Source organism: Hoplias malabaricus, chromosome 6 (assembly GCF_029633855.1).
Source record: "Hoplias malabaricus isolate fHopMal1 chromosome 6, fHopMal1.hap1, whole genome shotgun sequence".
Classification (NCBI taxonomy): Eukaryota; Metazoa; Chordata; class Actinopteri; order Characiformes; family Erythrinidae; genus Hoplias; species Hoplias malabaricus.
The window spans coordinates 24,552,137-24,577,349 of record NC_089805.1 but is presented as its reverse complement, the minus strand read 5'-3'; the positions used below and the strand labels follow the sequence as shown (position 1 = coordinate 24,577,349).

The following is a 25,213-nucleotide window of genomic DNA, read 5'->3' as shown; positions in this document are numbered from 1 at the left end:
TTCCAATGGTGTTTTCATTTCTGAGCTCAGGAAATTAGTGTCGGCTGTAGTACTTCCCTAAATCTTTCATATATAGTACACTCTTTGGAAATTGTGAATGGTGCATAAATGAATATTTTGTGTAATTCTGACTGAAGGTGCAAGAAATAATGTAGTTTACACAAATATTTTTGCTTGATTTATGCAGAAAAGCACAACCACTGGGAATGTTTCATGCACACCATGATACTGTTTGGCCCTGGTTAAGTATTTAAGCTTATTCTCAATGTGTTTTTGTCCTTCATTCTTTATTTCCTTCGGGATCATTTAAGTGTCATGCCGAAGCAGACATTTTCCCTTGTCGGGGTAACAACTGTAGGATGTCTATGTGACTGGATCCTTTGACATGATGTATAACTTATTGATATAATATTAAAAGCTGTAGAAATGTTACCAGATTTCAGTTTGAAACAGCAAGAGAAATGCTGAACTGTTCTCACTTTGTGGAAGACTAGACTAGAGTGGAAAGAAACTAAAATTATTATAAATAAAAAAAAAACTAAATTTATTTTATTGTTTGTTTACAAAATTCTTGTTCCTGTAGTCTTTCATGAAAATTTAGTGACTTTCTTCTGATTTTTTTTATTATATTATTGTGCCCCAGAGGCAAAAATAATAATAATACACATCACTGCATAACCATTTCCTACCACACCTACCTCTCAAGCCAAAAGCTCAGCTAAATTTGAGACCATTCCTGATCTCATTTGTCATGATACAGTGGGAAAGTGTGTTATGATGTCTCTCAACATCCTACAATTAATAGGCTGCAGGATCTCGTGTGATCAGGCATTTGGTGTGTTCTCTCTTTCAGCGTGGGTTTCTGGGTGCTTGAGTTTCTTCTCATAATCCAAAAAACACAATGTTATGTGGCAACAATGTGTGAAATAGTCCACTGATTCGAGTGACTGGTTGACACCCTGTCCAGGGTCTATTCCTACATTGTGCTCAATAATTCTAGGCTCTGGATCCCCTGAGACCATGATGAAGCTGTTACAGATTAAAAATGAATGCACTCGTAGATTCAGAAATAGAGGGCTACATAATAAAGTTTGCTAAAAGTTGTTTCTTTTCATGTTTATGATACTACAAGGTTAAAATTGTTAAGAACTATTTTAAGGGAGGAGCAGTGTGTTTGAGGAGAAAAAAATGACATTAACTTGTCTGTAAGTTTTTATTCACTATTTGAATTACCACAGAGACTAATTTGTAACTTGAATTTAGTTTAGTAACAGTTTCGGTAATGCAGCTAGCCGTCTTCCGAATGCGTAGACATTCCAGCTTAAGTGATCAGAAGCCAATATTATCCACCTATGGAGCAGGAATAGAGCAATATCCTTATCTTGGTTCATTTTTTTTCAACCTTTCAACTTTTGGAGTTCTCTCTTTTGTCTAAAAACTTCAGAAACCTCTGCTATGAGCAGAGAGATAGAGAGAGAGAAAGCCTAGCATACCGGACTGAGACAGTGTTTGTTTTGACACTGAAGTCAAATTACACGTAGCCTTAAAATCATTTAAAATCCTGCACACTATACCACCACAATAGCGGTTTAGAAGAGGAATGAAAGAGAAAATAGAAAATGGATCCCAGTATGAGGGCTGTTGATGAGTGTCTCTCGGGCCTCTCCCCTGCCACGTGTCGTCTGAAGAGCCTCCAGCCTCAGGCAGCAGCTGAAGGCCTGGACCTGAGCCACTGCTCCTTCTGTCCTGCTCAGAACCGGACTGCTCCAAAACAAACACTCAATGCTCAGTGGCCTGTGGAGTTTTAGTAAAAGAGACAGGTCACTGGCAGAGGAGAGATGAAGGGAAATGCTTTGACGTTACTGCAATCTGTCACATTGCTGAGAGTCCTCAGATTATGAGGGCTGGATTGTTGCTTGCTGACTCAATAAAGTTTTATTACTAAATATTAAGGTTTGTTTAGTGTAAAATATCTGTGTACATTACCATGACATGTTAATGCTGTTTTTACACCTGTTTACAGTACTGCGGTAATTTTTGCATTTGTAAACCTATTTACCATAAATCAACAAACATTAGGCACAGCTTTCCATTAGAGAGAGAAAAATAAACACCTCAAGAACAATCCAACAAAACTTCTCACAATCCATTCAATATCAAATTCAGTGACGTTGAGGTCTGATTCTGGGTGGAGGAGCTATCTTCGGTGGGTTTTATGTTTGATTTACAGATTTTCTTCATGTTCATCCTTTTCCATTTCTCATTAAAGCTTCTTGACAGCTACACATAGGGTTGAGAGGTCTAAACTCAGTTGAGGATGGATAACACCTGCATGTTCAGACATCTGCATGTCTGATCTGAGGAAAGAGTGGATGTCCTAATGTCTCTCAAAAATGCTTCATTCATTTTTTGGTGGTCTACCACATCTTCACATTTCAAAAAGTATCTTGTTAATTTACATAATTTCCTTTAGACTTAAGCTTCTTTATGCAAATATACGGTCATATCTAATGTCAACATAAATAAAACAACTAACATTAACATTGAGCTATTTTGATTGGAAACTAAGAACAGCTAATTATAACCTTTTACAGGGCCCTGTTTCCAGAAATCTTTATAGAATTAATATATTAAAATTAAAATATTAACAAGTAAACAGTTTCATTATTGTTTGTTCTACTATTCAACAATAACGTTAATGCTAGGCCTTTGTGAAACCCAGCCGAGGTAGATGAGTGAGTGCTCTAAATGTGAATATAAGATGTACGGATGAGCAGTGAATGAGAGCTGCAGATATTTTGTGTGTGTGTGTGTGTGTGTGTGTGTGAGAATGCCTCATGAATGTGTGCAAGTGGATGAGCACCACGCCTCCGAGCTCCTGAGGAAAGAGCAGGTTTTTTATTACAGTAGTTTTCCTCTTGGAGCTAAACAGAAGAGTGTAAATTCTCTCTCTCTCTGCCACAGCTTCACTACCCTAATCACTCTCTTCAAAACCTTCAGCATGGAGCTGAGATTTGTGTGCATCCTGATTGGAATGCTCCTCATCCAGGGCTCAGACCAACAAAGTGCTCCCAAGAAGAAACCCCAAATTAAAAAGGGTAGGAGAAACTGCCTTTTGTCTTTAGTAAAGGAGGTAAACCGACACTGCAATCAATTATCTTATAAAATGTATATACAGTTCTATAATTGAAGACAATTTGCTTAAGTCTGTGGTAGCAGCTGAAGGCTAAAAGTAAATAAACAAGGTGCTGAAGAATTAATCTTTTTTTTTTTTTTTTTAATGAAAGTATGTACTTTATTTCCTCAAGCAGGCATTTTAAAAGTTTTGTGCCAGATTTTCAAATATAGACATATTTATTAATTCTGTGGTTTGGCATTTCAATGCTTCACTTGAATCATATGCTTAAGGAAGCGTTATGCAAGATTCTCATAATAATGCGGAGAGTTTTATCCCATTTCTTCTGACAAAACTAACTTATTCTCAATGCATACTTTTTCAGTTCACCCTGGCCACTCCAGGTTGTTCACCTTGTCCTTAAGCCACTTTGTCTCAAATTTGAAAGAATGCTTAGCACAATTATCCTGTTGGAAGAACTCTCTGTGACCAAGTATCAGCTACCTGGCCTTTTCCTTCTTGTGTTGCTTCAGTATTTCTATCTCATCATCCTCCTTCATGAGGAACAGACCCACAGCATGTTTCTGCCTTCACCCAGATTTACAGTTGAGATGGAATCTATACAGTACACTTATCATTATGGCAAAACACATCAAACAGTTCCTCCAGTAGGCCAGGTCTTTGTCCTGATGATCATGCGCAACTGTTTTTTTTTTTTAAAGTTTACTCCAAATGCCATCCCAAATCTGACCAAGAGCATAGTGTTGTGCGGCTGCTTGCTGTGAAAATTACTTGTGCAATTTAAAAAATAGATGGAATTATGAATAAAGAGGAGCATTTACAAATACTGAAGCAGGAACTCATCAGGCAGCAGCCAGGAAGTTGAAATGTGTTCACAAATGAGACAGGACAGCAGGACAATGATCCAAAGCATTACACCAAAAGTGTGACAAAATTAAGGGGAAAAAAGGTGACATTTTTGCAGTAGTCATCAAAATGTCCTGGCCTGAATCCCATAAGAAATATGTGGGCTCTAGTAAGAAATGCCTCTGGAGTTGAGAAAATTGAGCTTGAATATATCTATTCTAAGTTTGAGCAAAAAATTGTGGCCTCAATTTTATTGTCCAGCATAAATTAATACAGAGTTATATTAACTGATTTATGCTGAGGGATAATAAATACATTTTCTTACATTGAACTGTCAGACTAGTGAACCAGTTTCAGCCAGAAAAGCATAAACAGTTTGAAACAGAATGTTCTTGTGGTCTTCTTTTGGATGATACTTAAAAACCACTATTCTCTCTCTCTCTCTCTCTCTCTCTCTCCATTCTCAGATGTTCAAAGCAGTGTTGCCATAGAGGAGCTACAGAAACAGATCAATGATATAATAGCAGAGATGAACCTGCTGAAGGAAAAGCAAGCTCTACAGACAGGTGAAACCTACTAATATTCGTTGACAAGTCAATCACAAAACTTAAGAGTTGAATAGGGTCTTTATAAAACATCTGCAGATGCTTTGGTCAAAATACCACAAGGATCCACAGCAGACCGCCCTGTCTAAATAGACCTGTTCAGAGCGACCAGTTTCAGCCCCTTTAAATGTTACTAACTGAAATTAAAAGAATGTGTTAACTCCAAACTACAGAGAGCCCTTGATCGATGGGTTAGGAGCAGAAGCTCTGATTTTCAGCTTTTGCTTTGTTATCATTTTTCACCATATTTAATCAATTTCTCAATGCTCGTTGTGTTTGTTTTACTCCATTCAACGTCATCTTCGGCTTTATGGTTGTTTCTCAATACAAAGCACGTCAAGTTCGAACTGCCGTACTTTCTAGTACAAAAATGGCGAGTACAAACTCCCGAGGACGTTGTGGTCGTTATGCAATTGGAACACTGAGGTACTTGATGAGTCACCGTCTCCGTGGCGCGAAAAAATGAAAAGCATTCTGAGATTTCTGACCCTCTCAAGTCTGCAGAAGTCACGTCCCAGTTCGTCCTGTATATAACTACACGGTTTTATGTTAAATGATGTATAATCTACAGGTTCTATTACTCTCTTGTTCATTTTTTAAGTGTGTCTGAGAGGAAAGAAAATCCACGGTAAGTGTTTCCTGGCCGAGACGCGGCTGAAGAGTTACCACACGGCGAGTGAGGACTGCATCTCGCAGGGTGGGACTTTGAGTGCTCCCCTCAGTGGCCTGGAGAACGAGCAACTCGCCCAGTACGTGCGGGAGAGTCTGGGGGACGAGGCGCGGGTGTGGCTGGGGATAAACGACATGCTGACCGAAGGCGCGTGGTCAGACATGACCGGTGCCGCCGCGTCCTTCATGAACTGGGAGGGTTCTGGCTCCTCCCTGCAGCCTGATGGCGGAGCCGCGGAGAACTGCGCCGAGCTCTCCGTCTCCTCCGGCGGGAAGTGGTCGGACGAGAACTGCCGCAAGGAGAGAGCGTCCGTCTGCGAGTTCAAAATCGTCTGAGTCCGCGGGTCACGGCACCTGTTTTCTTGTCTTCCCTGTCCTCTCTTGTAGGCTTCACTCATTTCCTTATTCAGCAGTCATTGTGTGTATTCACTCAACTGTGTCACTTCGGTTGAAGTTATGAGTAAAAATGAGTTCTTTTACTATAGTTATTGTTCATACACCATGTTCATTCGATGTATAGTTTTGGAAAACTTTGTACATTGAACGAAAAGTACAAGTATGTTAGACCTCCCCCAAAAGCTGAGGTGTTCAAACTTTACAAACTGCACTAGAGTGTGTTAAAATCAGGTTGAATAATCCTGTTTGCCAAGAACCTTCATTATAAACTGGCTCACAAAATGAAGTATAATTAAACAGGACACACAACAATGAGTTGTCTTTTCTGCACATACATTACACATGGTCCTGCTGTGGGGGATACTCTCTCCTCATCCATGGGTCTACAAGCAGACTAACATTTGAATGACAAATTTTGCTGTAAAAATAATATCTACCAACATTTATTTCCCCCGTGACAAATAATCAAAGGTCAGGGAAATAAATAGTTGTATGACAGAGATGTTTACAATTCTCTATAGTGACATGCCCAAAGTTTGAATACCTCTGCCATAAAAAAAAATTTGGTCAAACACAAGTGTGTTTGAGATTTAAACAAAGTTATTCAAAGTTGTTTGATGTGATCTTCATGGTAAAGAAACTTGATTCAGATTTCTTGACAATGGTGTGGACAGGAACTGTGATGTCTACGATGCAAATATAGTCATTAAAAAAAAAAACATACAAAACAAAACACACGTCTTGTTCTCTTGATAATGGTAAAGTAGGGATAAATTAAAATATTTTTCTCTTACAATGTCAGCATTTAATTATCTGCTACAACTGAATGTTATTGGTCAAACCCCTTATTACAAAAGTATCATAAAGCAATGTTGCTGGTATCAGGTAACATTTGTATAAACATCATTTAAGAAACTTGTCATGAACATTTTACTTTAAACTTTGGTATAAATTTGATTACTATAATAACTGAAATATTGGCATTCTGATTTTGATTGCATGTTAATGATTGACTTCTTTGAAAATGTGGATATACTTGGATTTATTTGGTTTAAAAAAACAAAAAAAAAAAAAAAACAACTTTGTGGCAGCAGTGTGATAACCACAAAAGAATTGTCTATGCCCTCCCTGCTGAATCAATGTGCTAAGAGCCTTTCTGTTTCTCTCTTACATTTGTCAGATACTGATCAATACAATAAAGAATATTTCAGAGTGCTACTTTTACAGTGCCTGTTCATTTTACAACAAATCCTGTAAATGTTTAACCTGATATATTGCCTGCCAAAAATGTGCAGGGATTTTCATATTTATTTATTTATTTATTTATTTATTTTTTGAATGAGTGACACAGTCTTTTAAATCTCTAAAATTTATTACTTAAAAGTTGAATGAGAATTATATTACAATGAGTTTCAAAAGATAAATAAAAGCCATGCATTTGAACATTTGGAATCAGACAAACACAAGACTCCAAATTCTGACATTTCTCAGAAGTGGCAGACGCTCTATAAATATTTACAATAAAAAAGTATAATGTGTCATAAAGATCTTATCTCTTTCATCATTTTGGGAAGAATTTTTTTTTTACAGCGATAAGATCATGCCACTAGGCATTTTAGTTTATTTGCACGTTATTCATGTACAACAAGCTAAGAGTTTGTACATGAATAACGTGCAAATAAACTAAAATTCGACCCCCCCCCCAAAAAAAAAACAAACAAACAAAAAAACACTAGGTTTTGGCTAATCTAATCCCTAATTTAAAATGTATTTAAAACAACTTTAAACAAGTGCATTTTCCAGTGATGGTGCTGTTTGAGTTCATGACTGACGGGTGAAAGCTCCTTCAGTTTATAACATTCACAAGTGGCATCAAGGATGTCCTGTATGAGCCAATCATAGAACAGAACAGTTATTCCACAATTCAAATGGTCCTCCATTCAGCACTACATGGGCATGTCATACTGTGGTTCAGCCTCATCATATTCAGACCAAGAGCTGGTCTCGGGGTCTGGCGGAGGCAATGGTTCCTCAACAGACAAGCGAATAGGGTTTGGCTCTCCAGGGGTCTTAAATGTGTACAGTTCGTTATCCACCATCCTGCGGTCCTCATAGCCAACGCTGCCTGTAGGGCCCAATGGTCTAGAGGGCATGAAGGTCTCAGATTGGGCCAGGAAAGGATGGTAAGCATTCTCAGTTCCTTGCCCTGGCTCATATCCAGTGTCTTTGGGCGCTGTCTCCATGGGACCAGTAAAGGTGCGGTATGTGCTCACCTGATGGCCATTGAAATTGCCAGGTGCTCTGTCTGTTTGCCCATCCTCTTTTAAAAGATGGCCATAGACCATGGTGTCATCAATAGAGGCATATACAGGGGAATCAGGTTCCCCTCTGGGTTTAAAGAAGCTAGCATCGCCAGGGAGAGAGACGGGCCCCTTGGGAAGAAAAATAGAGGACCTGTTGATTTGCCTCTTCTTTTTCCTGTTGGTAAGAATTAAGTCATATGTTAAAAAGAGGTTTAAAAACACTAATTACTACATTTAAATAAATCAGAATATTAAAAAAAAAAACAAATGGTACTGATGCACAAATGCATGAGTTATTTTGAATAGGTTCTGGTTTTGAAATAGCCAATTTTTGCATAATTAGGGCAATTACTTTACAGGTCCAATTTGTGTCCAACTGATGCATTCACAAATTGGCATAATAAGGCACTAGGATGAACTCTCTGAATAGACTAAATGACTTCTGTGCTGAAGTTTGTAGTTTTTTTTTAGGGGGGTTTGTAAGAATGACCTGTAATCAATCAATATAAGTATATAATATACTTCACAGATCAATCACACTTATTGTCAGGACAGTGTTTCCAAACCGATCTGTGCCAGTGTTGGTCCAAATTCTGTGACTGTCGAATTCTGTTACCCTAGAGGGCTACTTCATAGCTTTGGCAAAGGGTGTCACAATTTCAGACAGCTGACATCAGAATTTGTGACCCCCCTGAATCTCCATATAAAGCTTATAAACATTCAGGTTTAAGTACATTTATGTAATTATTATTCAGTGGGGTCACAAATCCTGACGGCAGCTGTCAGAAACTGTGACCCCTATGCTGGACATGAATTAGCGTCTCACTGTTTAAGCAACCTAGCAGTCATGCGAGTGCTTGTTTAAGTTGGCTACACATGTGGTAAATGAGAAAAGAAACAGATTTTTTCTGGTGACCAGTTTTGAAATGTTTCTTTTTGTCAAGAAAAAATGCAATTAATGTTTAAGTGACTGCTTTAGACATTGAAACGAATACAAATGTGACTTGATTTTTCTCTACTTTGCTACCTCAAGTACTTGTTTATATTTGGAAAGGTTAAAACTGCTCTTCATTTAATTTATGGGTTTTGCAAGACAACATTTTTCATATTAGTGCACAATTTTATGTTTCTATTAAAAGAAAAGTTAAACAAAAGTTTTTGTATGTTGTAATAATAATATTTAGAAAGAAAATGGGTATCGGCCAATCATCGGTTTAAAAAAAAAAAGGACACTGGAATCGGCCAAAAAAATTCCAATCGGTGCATCTCTAATAATAACAACAACATACTGAGTCTTACAATAATATATATATACTGTTCAAACATGTTTTTACAACATTGCTGTGTCTCAAACAAAACAGGAGAACCTTGATGCCATGCCTTCCATGTTGTCTCATTTAATGTAGATTATAGGTACAATATCAAACAGAAGCTCTCTGTCTGTGTGTGTGTGAGAGAGAGAGAGAGAGAGAGAGAGAAAGAAACGAGGAAGGGTAGTGAGAGTAGGTTATGATATTTAAGAGTAGTAAAAAAGTGTGAGTAGGTTATGATATTTAATGCATATTTCATTTTAAATAAAATATTATCTACCATCTGACCTCAACATGTTAAATTTTACAGCATTAGCAACAATATATTGCCAGGATACTAGTATCCCAATATGTAAGGGATATCATAACAAAAACATGCAGCATTTTATATAAACATTCAATTTAGATTTTGCACAGTCCTTGCTCAGACTACTGCCGCATTTGGGATGTTTCAGACACAGATTATGACAAATGAAGGCTATAAAAACCCACAGGTCTATGAATGTAAATCACGTCTTACCGTACTACCACGCAAACTACAGCAAGAATGATGATCATGATTACCAGCAGTGCTCCAACTACAGCCAAAATTATGCTCAGCAGTTTCCCTAGAACAAGCACACAATAGGATAACTCAAACATTATAGGAAACATGAAATATATAAGCAACAAAACTTGCTAGGTTTAAAAAAATATCCTCAAAGTACACATTCATCTTCAAATGAAAAACAAACATCTTCGTACGGCTTTTCTTTTCCAGGGAGACTTTGGTGAGGGCAGCGAATGCGCCACGTTCAGGTTCGCAGTTGGACATGTTGAGGTAGAAACTACTTGGAATGCTGTATTTGCTTTCAAACTGGTCATCCTCCCTGAAGCTCTTCCACTCCTTTGAGTCCAATTTCTGGATGGCCACCATAGTGTGGCTCTGATGACAACGAGGCTGGGAGAGATTCAGTAAGAGTAATTCAGCACTGGAGTCCTCAGGAATGGTTATGATCCATGATACAGTGGAGTCTGACTTCATTGCTCCAGGCCAATTGGGAGTCCCAAATTGAACAGAGTTTGAAACAGACATTGTATAGATCATAGTCTCTGAAAGAGAAGGAGAGAGTGAGTGAGAATTATAGCTGGGAATAAGATTAGGCATTAATTAAACAAACAAAAAAAGGAATAACCACTCGTCAATAGCTTTTGTTCATGTCTTAGCCATGACAGCAACTTAAGAGCCCTGTTTACATTTGGCATATAAATCTTAACATATTTATATTTTATATTCATAAAAATATTATCCTGTAACTGGATGTTGTCTGCATACACAAAGGTGCAACTGTGCTTGGAATGTGTTTGGAAATAGATTTTCATCCACAGGTAGCCGAGCATACGTTGTGATCTCGATGTGTGTGTGTGTGTGTGTATATATATATATATATATATATATATAGGCAATGAGATGGGGGCATATTTTACAAAGCTTGATTTCTCAGTTTAGCCCAATAGCTTAAGACCTAAAGCATCCCTGTCCAAAAGGAAACCAGTTGAAAGATGTTCTTGGTGGACAATACAAAACTTCAGGCTTACGGTATCTAGAAGAATAACGGACTACTCCATATCTGATGTGAGTATTTAAGTAAAATTTTATTGCGTGATTATCATTATTTATTAAATTGTGATTGAATCTAAATATGGATCAGAGCAAGGTGACATCTACATTTATGGCCTGACATCACATAGATACTAAACTCATCTTTTTGACAATGAAAGGCCATAGAGAACAAGGTTTAATCTGAATATTACACAGGAAAACAATATTTATACAGTATCTGTGTGCAGAAGCTTTATATGAAAAGGTCAAATATAGATAAGCAGTATTAATTGGATCAGATCACAGAGATTGGATGTTGGAGCAGAAATAGGGCCTAGCTTACCTGAGATCTCAGAACCAAAGGAGACATTGAAGAATGGACCTTTCTCTTTGCTCAGATCATTATTACTCATTGCACTCACAGTGATGGTGACATTAGAGAAGATCTGGACCTTCTGGATTGCGCCTTGATTGGTCAGAGAGCAAAAACGTCCAATACTGGGACCACCAGTTTCAGAGACTATCATAGATATGGGACCTTCACACTCTTGCCCTTCCACAGATTGGTGCAAATTGCCCTGTGGTGAGCTCAGCTCCACTGAACCCTGCTCAGGAACACGCAGGTCCCACTTGACCTTGCGAAGAGGCATTAGCAAACAGGAGTCCAGAGCAGGGACGGTGAGGAGATTTCCACTTTCTGAACATGAAGACAAATTCTGGCACTCTGAAAGAGATGATTTCATGAGGTGAAATAATTGTGGCAATTTGAGAAACAAGCAGCAGTTGAACACACTTTATGAAATGTGAGTTTCAGAGTAAAAAAAAACAAAACAAAAAAAAAAACAAAAAAACAGTATACACACACACAATTAAAATGTACTACATTACATTTTTTCTATAAAAAAAATTCAAGTCTTAAATTTTCAAACACAAAAACTGAAGCAGGAATTTCCTACTCTTACAAGTCAAAGTCAAATAAGCTGCAATAATTAGAAAAGAAGAAAAAACTAGAAGGCAAATATGAAGAAAAACAACTTCAGCAATTTATAGCAACTTTTCCAGCTATTTTCATTTAGGTATGTTTTCAGTTTCAGTCCTGACCAACCTCAACACTCTGACCATTTGCCACACAGCAGGTAATTTGAATGCTCTCAGCTAGGCTAGTCTTACTAAGTGTTACTGAACATTTCTGAACAGCTAATCCAGTTGAGACAACAATACCTTCACTCAACTGAAACACCTTTCACACATGTGCTATAACACAGAAATGTTCCAGACTTTCCCGGAGGGGCTGTACGTGTGAATGCAAACATCCGTAACATTTGCACTGGATATTACCAGGACTTTATTCTGGCATTACTGTAGTACAAATTCTGGGTAATGTCTGAGTGACCCCATGTGATTAGAGGCGGTAATCTCCCAGAGAATCAAAGTGATGTCCCCACACCTCACCCATGCAGATTATTACCAGCTGTGACATGTCTGACATGTATGCTAGAGTGAAAAAGCAGCTACAAAAAATGTCCGGACCTGATTCTCCAGACATATTATAGAGTTCATATGTGAAAACAGCTTGAGACAGTCCAACTGACAGTTCACTGGAGATCAACAGGAATGTGAGGGTAATTACAGCGTGGCTTACTTTAATATAAGGTAAATTTATTGATAAAAGGAACAGACCAGTTTATTTCCATTCTTCCGGCAGCATGTTCTAAACGGGTGAGTTTAACATGTTCTGCAAACCTGGCCTTAATTAAAATCAAAATACAAAGCATCACTAAAGAAAAAGTTTGCTGGGAGAACATTTTTGCAACTCGACCTGGATGAATTTTAACCAAAACCTTAAATATCCAAACAAATCTTATTTTATGGATAAACTAGCATCATGCTAACACGAAACACATTGTTAGCAACCTTATAGTTCTGTGGTTTATTATCCAGCTCATAGCAGAAAAAAGTATTAGATCACCTATGATCTTGATGACGGTGAGGAGAAGTTCATCACTAGAGCAGTCAAGGAAGGATAATTCGGCTTTAGAGCCTGAAGGAACTGTGATCTTGTCTTGCACCACAGAATCCATACGGAGCTCACAGAATGAGGTAGGATTCATGTTCTCTATTTGGAGACTCAGTCCTTGAACATTTTGGAGATCTACTGTACAAAGATCTGATAAAGACAGAAAGACATGCACATTATTGGTATATTCATTACACATCAATCATTACACATTACTTTATTTATTTATATATATATATATATATATTATATATATATATATATATATATATATATACACACACACACACACACATACATACATACACACACACACACAGACACACAGACACAGTATTTAACTGAAATGTTGCTTACATGGAATTCCACTCCTAAACACAGACACCCTATAGTGGAGAAAGAGGCCAGGAGCACCAGTCTTCCGCACAGCATTACAATTAGTCAAAGACATACTGAAGTTTCCCTGAAAATTGCTTGGCTGCTCATCTGTTGGGGCTTTTTCAATTGGAGCCTTGTTGTCCTGCTGGTATGTCACTTTCACATCTTTACTTTGGCACTGTGGCTTTTTATAATCCAAGACAGAAATGGTGAAGTTATGCAAGGGTTGTACACCGAAATTCCACTTCATCTCATTCTCGCCAGGCATGCCGCTGGCACTGAAGAAGTCTGTGTGTGATTGTCCTCGTGGCAAAGCTGCATCCACTATAGCTGACACAGAACCTACGGAAAAGATACTAAATTGATAACACTGTACCCCCCCTTTTATATCATGACAAGTCTTTAAGCAGTTTCATGCTTTAAATTGCCTTTCTGTTTTACATTGCATGGTCCTAAGAGGCCAGTGGCATGTGGGTATTATTAAATACATACACAGTTCTGAATTCAGGACCTGAACTATTTAATTAAAAAAAATGTAATAAATAAATAATAATAAAAAAAAAAAAATAAAAACCAGTTCATTTTGGGGGAAAAAAAATATTAAAAACCAGTTCATTTTGGGGAAAATAAAAAACAAGCAAGAAACTTTAACAATTACACCAAATCTTTCAATGCTAAACATATGTTCAAATATATTGTATTTTAAATATACTTTTGCCACTATAAATCTTTCTTCCTACATTTTTTTATACATATAATTCTCTATTAAAGTGTTTAGTAGAAAATAAAGCTCTACTTTTACTTCACATCTGAAACAAACCCTATTTATCATACAACACTGAAGTTGGTGTAACTTCACATATTAGGTTTCAGGGAATAATCAGATTAAATTGTAAATGGGATTACAGTTGCGTGAAGCAGATAATGTAACCAGTGTACGATGTTGAATAATATCCCTGCAATTTCTCTGAAAACTGAAAGCAAGTCTCCTGACAAGAATGGAAGAAATGAACAAACTAAACACCGTGTAAAAATAATAAAGTTGTTGATATATACATAAAAATGACAGGTGGTTCCTGACATTTCCACAGCATTGCATAATATTTTTAAAGGAGCAGAAACACAATTGGTGTACAAACACAGAAGAGTAAACACATCCAACTTACCACTAGTCTTTGAATATTTGAAGTCAGATAAGGTCAAGGTTGTGTCTTTGGGAACATCCAGAGTAATGCGGCCTTTATAAAGTGCTTGTATGCGATTGATGGGGCCATTTCGACAGAATGTGCCCACGCCCACAGTTCCTGTTCGCGGGTACATGAAAATATTGTAGGTGTGTTTGTCAGGGCAGGAATCTGTTGATGGAATCTGTCTCATTCCTGGTTGTGGGAAGTCTAGCTGGAAAGACTCTGAAGTTCCCACTTTCAGGTCCCAAGTAAAGGATCTGTTGAAGTCCAGGAAGTATGTGTTCTCTGGATGTATGGTATCATAATTGCAGTTCATGGAACAATCTAAGAGAGGGGGGGGGGGGTAAATAAAAAATAAAGCTCAGCTGAACAGAACAAGAGCAAGTAGTTTCTTGTTCTATGTGGTGATTATTACTGTTATAAACACAGTAAACAGAGTAAAACAGTTACATTAACCAATTCTCCATTCTGGCTTAAAAAATACAAGATATAAAAATATATAAATAACAGATATCAGACAATAATACAATTTTGAAACTATACATACTGCATTTATCATGACCTCTTGACACAATGCCAAGGGCCTTTTCCAAACTGGCCTTTACATATAAGGGTATCAATATATAAACAACCAGAATGGAGATGCACAGCTTTATTCCAAGGGAAAGAATATGCAAAGCTAAGAAACCAGGTAAACAACCTGCTAAACAGGTCTATTACGACAAAATTCTGTGATTAAAAGGCTCAAAATATGTTGCTTGTCCTCTTTTATCTACAAGATAGCCTCTCTAGAAAGCCTGCATAGTTATTCCGTATTTACTTTGACTCATGAGCACTGTATGTGAGGTGTTCAGAAGCCTGACCATACAGATCAAGGCCATTTATTGCTTACCAAGGTCCATGTTGACCTCAACAGTAAAGATATCCTGAGGCTTGAGGCAGCTGAACTCCACTGTCATATTCTGAGATTGACTGAGGGTCTGTATTAAACCACAAGTCCGAGAGGTACCCTCACCCACACACACAGTGCATTCAGGACCTTCTTTCTTTCTGCTGATAATCACCCTAGTGTTAGGGTCAGGGACCACTGACAATGTTCGACCCTCTGGGAGAAAAAAAAAAAAAAAAAAGAGAGAGAGACAAGAATTTTTTTATAGAATTATTTTCTCCCAAACATGTATTTAATGACACAGAGAAATAATGACATTAGTCCCTGAATATTCATGTTGTATAATAACTGTTAAAATTATTACAGTTATACACTAAAAAACTGAGTATATTGGCAGAATACCCTGGAAACCTCCTCATTCAACATTTCCTCAGGAGTTAAGTGCATTAAAACATAGGTTTCCCCCTTTGGTGCAGCAAAAGCTTCAGCTATTCTGGGAAGTCTTTATGTTAGACAGTGGAACATTTCTGAGGAACTGATGATATTCAGCTATAAGACCATTAGGGAGGCCTTTTTTCAATTTGGATGATTTGTTCTGCATCACAAATGAGTCCAACCTTCTCATGTACTCAGGTACTGGATGGCACTCAGTGGGGGCTTTATACCCCTCTAGTTTGATATTGGGCCTTGGAAACTTAGGCAACTGCTGCAAAGTATTTAATTTTTTTAATGCTTTTCTATGAAGGTCCAAGGCTCAGTGTCTACAAAGGGCGCACATTATAATATACTGATAAACATACTGTTTATAATTTTCTATATTTTTAAAGATTTACACAGAAGCTAAATTGATATTGATGTCTATTGGCATCAGGCCATTATCAACATAAAAAAGGCTCATAAAAATGGCTCATGTTAATGTTTAGTTTTTGAAAACATTTCTCTAACAGAAAATATAGACAAATGATTGGTACATACTTTTCTGAAGGGCTTTTGGCATCAATGTGAAGAGACTTGGGGCCAGATCCTTTTGCTCTGGGACCAGTAGAGAGACTGTGGCCTGGTTACGTAGTTCTAAATGTGCCACAGAACCATTTCTGCAGAATGTCTGAGTTTGGGGGACAGAGCTAGATCCACTTGTCTCCACAGTATAACTGTAGTCATCTGCACAGTTCTCTCCTTCATCCACCATGTTCAGACCATCTCCAGGAAAGTTCACAACCACAGCTGTTTCGGGAGGAGTCTTTAGACCCCAAACAAACCGTCTGTTGAATCCTGACTGCAACGAGGCTGGTACACTGCCTTCTTTAGGAGTGCAAGCTGTATTGGTACATTCTGTAAGCAAAAAGGGACAGCATATAGTCACTGTAGGAAAATAACATTTGTATGTCCTTTTTTACATTCAATTTTAAAGCATTTGAAAATACAAACATACTGTTTACATTTTTTAATATATTTTATGAGGTAAGAACCAATAGAAATGGCATTTTCCATTAACTTCTATTCAAAGTTACAAATGTTTTAACTTTTAACGGTAAAGTAAATATTTTAGAGATGTTCCATGATTCAACAGTATTATTGTGAACAGTCACTGCTTAATAAGGACAAGCAAAATCCCAATACTGTTATTGTGATAAGCTACATTATGATGCACTTTCCTAAGCATTTCACATGTTTTCAGTGAGTATCGGGTCCCTTTTATCTGTAAGTGAAATTAAGGTAACTTGTAAAATAAGAAGGAAAATGTTTCTCACCAACTGTGCTCTCGACCAGGACAGAGATGTCCTTTTGTGGTTCTGAGCAGTTAAATTGGACAGTGACACTTTGACTGGGCTTAATCTTCAGAGAAGTATCACAGTCTTCACCAATCTCATTACATATACCACACAGGTCCAGGGACAGGGAGGTGGACAAGGTCACCGTAGAAAACGTGCCCGGCTCAACAGTAAGCTGCAGAAATTCTGAAGAGTCAAAAAATATATGATGACACAAAAACATTTAACACCACATAATCCAGTAAAAACAGAATCACACTGAGGAGTTACCCTGGAGCTCTGTCAAATTAACAACATTCATTTTGAAAATCAAATGATCTGCATACTGTGGCATCGTGGACAGCCTGTGTTATTAATCAGATAGATCCTGTATTCCACAAGAACAAGTTCGTTCAAATATAACACAAAGGAAACACCAGGTTTACTTCCATAAAATATGTTCCACTGGATAAGTATACAGATGAAAAAATATCTAATTATCTTATATATATAAAAAAAATTTGCCTTGTAAAAATGCTACATACAATCATTTCATTCATTCATTGTCTGTAACCCTTATCCAGTTCAGGGTCACAGTGGGGCCAGAGCCTAGCCAGGAACACACCCTGAAGGGGGAGCCAGTCCTTCACAAGGCAACACACACACACACACACACACACGTTTTTTTTTTTTTACTGCGGGAGGAAACTGGAGCACCTGGAAATATACATTTATATCGAGAGTGAACTCCAGCCACTGCATTTTTTCATTTCGATCAGTAATGCCTGATTTCACTAATGAAAGATTTATTTGCTGAAGCAGATTTTTAATTTTTAACAAAATTTAAATACTGTAGTTTAAAGAAACCTTTTCAAAATGGTTAAGGTAATTCACAATGCATTGAGTTTATTTTAATGTTAGTTAAGCTTTTAAAATAAAAGACATATGATGTTTAAAGAATTCCAGGAATAATCTGTGCAGCTTGGCAAGTGATGAAATGTAACTGATCAATTTCGTAGCATGACTGGAATAAATGACAATGTGTTGAAATTGTATTGGACAGCAGAGTATTTTTACTTTTTATTATATATTTGGTTGAATATATCAGCACATTTTACTTTAAAAGGAGGGACGGACATATTACATAAATTTTACATTTCCAGTGCACTAGTACATTAATGTTGGTATCTGAAGTGCCTAAAAACGCATAAACTGAAACAAGACCATCCAATCCATTTTTTTGGGCTGCAAGAGTCAGACATTGTGAGATAAATGAGCTGTTGCGATGTTGTACTCCATATACATATATAGGGCAGAGAGTTTACAATTAACTCAATCCCTCGTCCGAGCCTCTCCAATCACAGTGCTGGACATGGATTCATGTGAGCGTGCAAAGGCGAGGTTAAACAGAAAAAACAAAGAAAAATGAGTGTGGATAAATATGGGCAATATGATTAAATATAGTAGAAGGAAGAATGGGGAAAAAAAGAGAATCAAACAAAAATGGTTAAAAACTACAGCTAGTGTACATCGCTCTTCATTTGCAAATGCCAGCTGCTTGACAGGCTGAGAAAGAGGCCTTATACATACAGCATACAGGTTAATCAGGAAAATGCAGATCCATTCTTAGATTAACTGATTTATGTGAGAGGTGCCATGACAGCTCTCAGGTTAGTGAGGTTTAAATAATTATATTTATATTTCATACTGTGAAGGCAGCTACCACCATTCATGAGTTTAAAAAAAAATCATTGATAAGACACAAAGGAAAGAAAACCTTCAACGAAAGTTTTCAGTTAAGACAATGGGAGGCTTATAAAACCCCTTCAAGAAAGATAAACAGTTGTTTTATGTGTGAATAAAACCGTAATGTGTCTCAACATAGCTCTCTGCAACACACAGCGGCACTGTTGATAGATGAACAAACACAGTCACTGTGCTAAAACAAGTGAAAATGTTTCTCCGCCTAAAACCAATACCAAAAGCAGACTCTGTTTTTATCAAGTGTTGTGCGAATTTGAGACAGTAAGTAAACACTTTCATTATGAATTAACAAAATGATTTGTACCATTTAGTATTAGAGTCATCAGTAACTAATATTCATTAATATACACGGTTTATGGATCTGTAGATCACTCACCGACGTTGAGAGTCAGTTAGAGGTTTATTAAACACAATACCTGAAGCGAGGTCAAAACCAGAAGAAATATTCCAAAACACAAAAATCAGTATAGAGAGAAAAACAAGTTCAAAAGAAAAAAATGAATATCTGGCAAAAAGTCAGAAACACAAAACCACTGCAGAAATAGCTCACACTATACTCTGCAACTCTGTAGACAAAACAAAGAACTTACAGGAACACTATGTAATATGCTTACCTTAATATTACAGCTTCAAAATCAATGTGATGCTTCACTGACCTATTGTAGGGAGAATAGAGCCTCTGTCGTTGCTACTCTCAATGAATTTCAAACATCTTCATCAACCCTTTGTTGTACACAATGTAGTGGCTTTAGTTTTATGAATGTTTAAAGTGCACTATTTAGGGAGTGTAGTATAAATTACTTAATATTTCTGGAGTTCTGGACGTGAGCAACTTGAACCATGTTCATCCAACTGCAGACCAATCACAGTCATTGTTTTCTGGAGAGGTGCATGTCAGGCCCCACTCCTTAAGGCATAGGTTCAACACAAGCATAAATTGGCGTAAATACTCAGGAGACAGTGACCTCTGTTGGTTTGGAGGGGCAGCACCTTGGCTGAATGTAATAGTCGATATTGCGTCATTCATTGTATTTAATCTTCAGCCATTTCTGCTGTGTTCATCCATGTCAGACTACTTAATGATATTCTATTAAAAGACTGGGAAACCAAGAGTGACACTAGAGTCCACTCACCTACAATGTGTTAAACATGAGTCTCGTTACAAAAATTATAACATGACAATAAACCCATAATACACCCTGGTACTTTTTCTTTCAATACTTAAGTACATTTGAAGGTAAATACTTTTGTAATTTTACTCAAGTGGAGATCTACAACGAGGATTTCTACATTTACTGGAGTAATATTGTACCTTGAGTATCTGTACTTTTACTCACGTACATGGTTTATGTCCTTTGTCCACCACTGCCAAGAAAGAGCAAAAATGTACTAATAGTAATTGATGTTGTGGGTCATTTAATAAATGTTTTCTTCTACTTGATCTGGGGAAAAAGACAATGCACATCATATAATTTAATTTGTCTTAAGTTCAATCCTCTTCTGTATGTTTTGCAACCCATTGTTTAACAGACAAAAGCACAAAGAAAATGTTTCAAAAGGGGGGTGATGAGGTCACGCCCCTCACTGCCGTTGTATGCTTAACTGAACCTATGTGTGTTTTTAAGTCCTTTACACCTTTATTTGCTACACAAAACATGGGAATTTCTTTTTTAATTCATCTGAGAACTTAAATTTATATTTCAGCATAGCTGCTCGAGATGAGGGTAGGTACATGAGCTTTGCCTGACGTAAACAAGGACTACTGGCATGCAGACTGACCAATTAAATGTTTACAGAGAAGGTTATCGACCAATAACGGTACATCTACAGTCAGACCGTCCAATCAGAAGATTTTAGGCTACTTCACCACGCCCCCTTCTCACTCAAGCGAACCAATCAGAGTAGGGGAGGTCGGGACTAGTTTGTGAACGTAAGCACTAGAAAAACAAAATCCCAGACGTTTGTGAAATTCCGCCCGGACATTTTTTTAAGTCTAAAAAAGAGGACATGTCCTGGTAAAAGAGGACGTCTGGTCACCCTGCAGGCGCACACTGCTCTACCAGTAAGAGTCCTTGGGAAAGTCTCAAAATTTTACATTAGCCACTGTAAAATTATCAAAAATCTCTCTGAATAAGAACATCCACCAATTGCCACATAGGCTATGTAAACTGTAAAATGTTGTCTATTAAGAAGCTGAGCAAAACAAGATTTAGAAAAACTGGTTTGCACAGTTTTGCTTAGTGATACAAGTATCATCCCATTTTTGGGGTTTACATAAACTCTATGCATATTGGTGGTCTATAAATAATTCATAACAAGTGGGCTGTCAGAAATATAGTTTTTAAGCCTGCAATCGGCCTAGTAGAAAATAACTAAATATTTAAAGTATTTGCAGATAAATTCTGCAAGAGCATTCATTCTACTGTTTCAGACAATGTTTTCATACTTGTTGAGGCTTGACAGAGTGATTGCCCAAATGGAAGAAATGGCTCAATCTTTAGCAAATTATAAACCATCCTGGCTATGCACTGCAACTAAACTAACTGCATTTGATTCAATTTGTGTTTTAGGTTTAATGCTACACTGAACATGATAGAGCCTATAAATATAAATCTGTGAATTTATCGGCTTTAAGGTGGGCACAGATGTTCAATTTGATGTTCAGTTTGTTCACAAATAACTCTAAAATATCTCAGTTATCACTGTCCAAACAAAAACCTGTATCTCTATTTTGTTGATTTTTAGTTCACTGCATAATTTGAACAGAACAGCTGTCCTTCACATTGTGTGAGAATTTAATGATGAATGAACCAACAGATATGCTCCAAAATTACTTTAAATTAAATCTTTTTACATTGACTTCCACTGAAAGACAAATTGTTTTTTCTTTCTCTTGTAAAGTTAGTATTTTGGAGATATGTTTTTTTCTGTGTACAGCAACGATATAAATATACTAAATTACCATTCCCAATGCCAAGTGTGGGCTACAGGTGTATAAACACCGCAGCATTGGAATCTGGAGCAGCAAAACTGCATTCTCTGGTGTGATGGAGTAATAATCAATACATTAGTGATTAGTAGGAGTGATCTGTTTGTGATCCAAAAGAAATCATCAAATTTCAGTACCTAATCTCAAGTTCTCTAACTGCTGGATGATATGAAAATTGTTACTACACAAAAGGGTGAGGAATTCCACTGAATGAATACACTTTATCCCAGAAATAATGCTGAATGAGTATCTGTCCAAAATATTTGCATGTGCAATGTACAACAAATGTACATTAAAACGGTGTCACTTTAATACTATGTCACTAAATATTATCCACTCTGTTCTAGCTACAGTGTAAACATACAGTCAAATGAACAAAATATATGCATTACTCATCAGGGTTGGTCATGTGTCAGTTAATTAACTCCCTAAGCACAGCCTACTTTATGTTTGACTAATAGCTGGGAACAAAAAGTAAATGTATCAATATTTTAATACTGCCAAACTGCAACACGCTTTGTCATTGTTTGCAGTGGCTTAGGTGTTAAAGGACAGTTAAACAAGACAACCTATGAATGCTCTGCTTTCACCTCCAACTTTGCATTTGCAGGTCTGTACAGCCTAACAATTTTAGACTCAAATTTTAGATGCAAATCTCAACATCCACAACTGAAACATATGCCCTGTGTGCAGAATGGCTCCCTACTTGCTATTGTGATATTATTCAATGTATAGTTGGGGTGGGGTGGGGTGGGGGGGTTAACCAAAGAGCGCTGTGCATTATGGATATCCTCTAATTGCAGTCATCTAGTGTACATGGGTTGTACACTACTTTTCGTAGTGCATTGTGGATTTGTATGAGTGAACAGAACATTTCTGCTGTTCTTTTATTGGCAGTCCACAGGAAGAAACGTCAAATGTTTTCAGCTTTCTCCTACACATGCAGAGAGCAGAGCATTTCATGTCCTGAAAACTACAACACTACAAACATTTACCACTTTCACCACTCCATTAGCAGTGGTATAACTGTGGTTTTGTTAGAGCAAAGCCAATACTGCAGCCAATGATTGGGTTAGAATATTGAAATGACATTTTACTGGAAGTCTCACACAGTGCCCATCTGTTTACTCATTTACGATTCACCACATTGCTTCTCCTATTATTTGCTAGGAATGAGTGTACACCCAAGGCACTTGCTCATCCAACATGTCTCCAAAATGAATGGCATTCATGTGCAGATTAACATTATTGGAAAAATAAAAGCTTCTACAATTCTGGAAGTTTCACATTAGATGTTAGAACATTACAGGAAAGATTTGATAGCATTTAGCCACAAGAACTATTAGTGAGCTCAGAAACTGATGTTGGATAATTAGTTCTGATTCTCAAAACAGGGCGGCATACGGCGCCAGGGACCTGAAGGTTGTAGGTTCAAGTCCTGCTCCGGGTGACTGTCTGTGAGGAGTTTGGTGTGCTCTCCCTGTGTCCGTGTGGGTTTCCTCCGCATGCTCCGGTTTCCTCCCATGGTCCAAAAACACACAACGGCAGGTGGATTGTGACTCAAAAGAAAGTGTCCATAGTTGTGAGTGAATATGTGTGTGTGTGTGAGAGAGAGATGCCCTGTGAAGGACTGCTGCCCCCTCCAGCATGTATTCCCGCTTTCACCCAATGATTCCGGGTAGGCTCCTGACCCTCCATATCCCTGAACTTGATAAACGGTTACAGACAAATATAGAATGAATGAACCCCAAAACATATTCTAAAAAGGCTATAAAAGCTGTGTGCACAGTTAATTGTCTGTGTTCACAGTGGGTGCAGTGTATAGTGGCTGAATTCTATATTTGATAGAACATCTACAAACATTTAGACACACAGACTAGTGTACATAAGGAACTGACAGGAAAGCAACCAAAGAAAATCTGCTGAGACCTCAAGCACTGCAGTGTGCATGAAATTATACTGTACTCTAAAAAGGGGACTAATTTAAACTGATTTTAATATATACACACACTTACCATAAACACTGCTAAAATCTACCAACCATTCTTAGCAAATACAGCCTTAATCACGCCAGTGAAGATAACACACAACGGCTCGTGTTAAATAATAACTGTCAATGTCAAACAAAGTGTAACAGAGACCAACATTTGTTTAAACGTTTAAAAGAAATGCAGTATGTCTAATTAATGGTAATGTGAGATTATGCTTGCATAATCTGAATAGGAACACCAATAGCTGGTTAATGCCTCTGTTCACGTTTTTGCACAATGCCCTCAGTCTGAGCAGTAACAGATTGCTGGTAAATGATTAATGTTGCACCATCCTCATTTCTCTTCATAACCAACATTCATTTTAATTCTGGGCCAAATGTGGAGGATGCATTTCCACCTGTGTGTGTGTGTGTGTGGTGCTAGGGGGACAAATACAAAAGATACAAAAAAAATGTAAACAATTTTCTAACTACTATAAAGATTGCCACCCATTTTACACCAGTGTCAAACAATTATTTCAGATTTCACAGCACTGAGCAGTTTCTTTATGAGCTTATCATATAACATACTCTTAGGCTGAACAGTTTAAAAGATTAGAAATGTAAAAATCAACCAGTTTAGAAAACCTCTCAATTCTTGATTGGTGAAAAACTAAGTGTTCCAATAAAAACTTGAATTTGCTTCCTAAAGGGAATTGACATAATGCTTACCAGTGACATTTCTAACTGGGCCCCTAGGAAAATATATTACTTGTAGGTCCTCCTGAAATCTCATCTGTTGAACACATCTTTACACTGTGATATAAACTCAACATAAAAGCACCAGCACCACTGTGGACTACTGGACACCACCATGAACCAACAGTAATGGCTCACCTGAAGTTTGAGGAGTCAACAGCAGTAGCACTCCTAAAAGCAGCACATCCATTTTCTTCATTCAGCAGTCCAAAGAGTATTTAACAACAATAATAATCCACGGTTTGGGTCAAGCTTCAGTTCTGTGCATGTTGTTAAACCCCGTGTTATTAAGAGAAATTACGTTATAAATTTGCGCAAAAGCGTTAACGACACTTCCTGACTTTTTTTTTTTTTAGTAGAGGTACTGGGCGTGTCTGTGAGGTGCCTGTCTTAACTTGACATCGATAGGCGAATGGAAGCCGTTCAAAGGTGTTTAAACGGGCGTGTTTTCGGTTGTTCAAGAATGCACACCAGAGAAAAACGAACGGACAAACAAACATAAGTCTCGTCTAAAACTAGCCCTTGTTCCATTGGAACACATATAATTACGTTTTCAAGAAATTGTTACTGAACAGCCTTCCTATAGGTCAGATTTAAAGCGGCAATTTCCTTTAAAAAAACACATTGTTACTCAAGTGGATGAGACGTCTTTCTCCAGTCCAC

General features: G+C 37.4%; 2 protein-coding genes across 2 annotated transcripts; one reads left to right on the top strand and one right to left on the bottom strand.

Moving 5' to 3' along the window:
* The first annotated feature begins 4,459 nt into the window (after positions 1–4,459).
* clec3bb (C-type lectin domain family 3, member Bb) lies at positions 4,460–6,971 on the top strand. The gene is made up of 2 exons (XM_066675320.1): positions 4,460–4,548; positions 5,189–6,971. Exons 1-2 carry the CDS (start codon positions 4,512–4,514, stop codon positions 5,590–5,592), a joined length of 441 nt encoding a protein of 146 aa, XP_066531417.1. The 5' UTR covers positions 4,460–4,511; the 3' UTR covers positions 5,593–6,971.
* Positions 6,972–7,035: 64 nt separating this feature from the next.
* Positions 7,036–24,891, bottom strand: cdcp1b (CUB domain containing protein 1b). Its single transcript, XM_066675319.1, has 11 exons — positions 24,689–24,891; positions 17,070–17,276; positions 16,294–16,650; positions 15,322–15,534; positions 14,409–14,753; positions 13,222–13,584; positions 12,817–13,014; positions 11,191–11,571; positions 10,010–10,357; positions 9,786–9,873; positions 7,036–8,130 (listed from the first exon to the last, which is right to left on the bottom strand). The coding sequence occupies exons 1-11, from the start codon at positions 24,747–24,749 to the stop codon at positions 7,599–7,601; spliced, it is 3,093 nt and encodes a 1,030-aa protein (XP_066531416.1). The 5' UTR covers positions 24,750–24,891; the 3' UTR covers positions 7,036–7,598.
* Between the last annotated feature and the right edge of the window lie 322 nt (positions 24,892–25,213).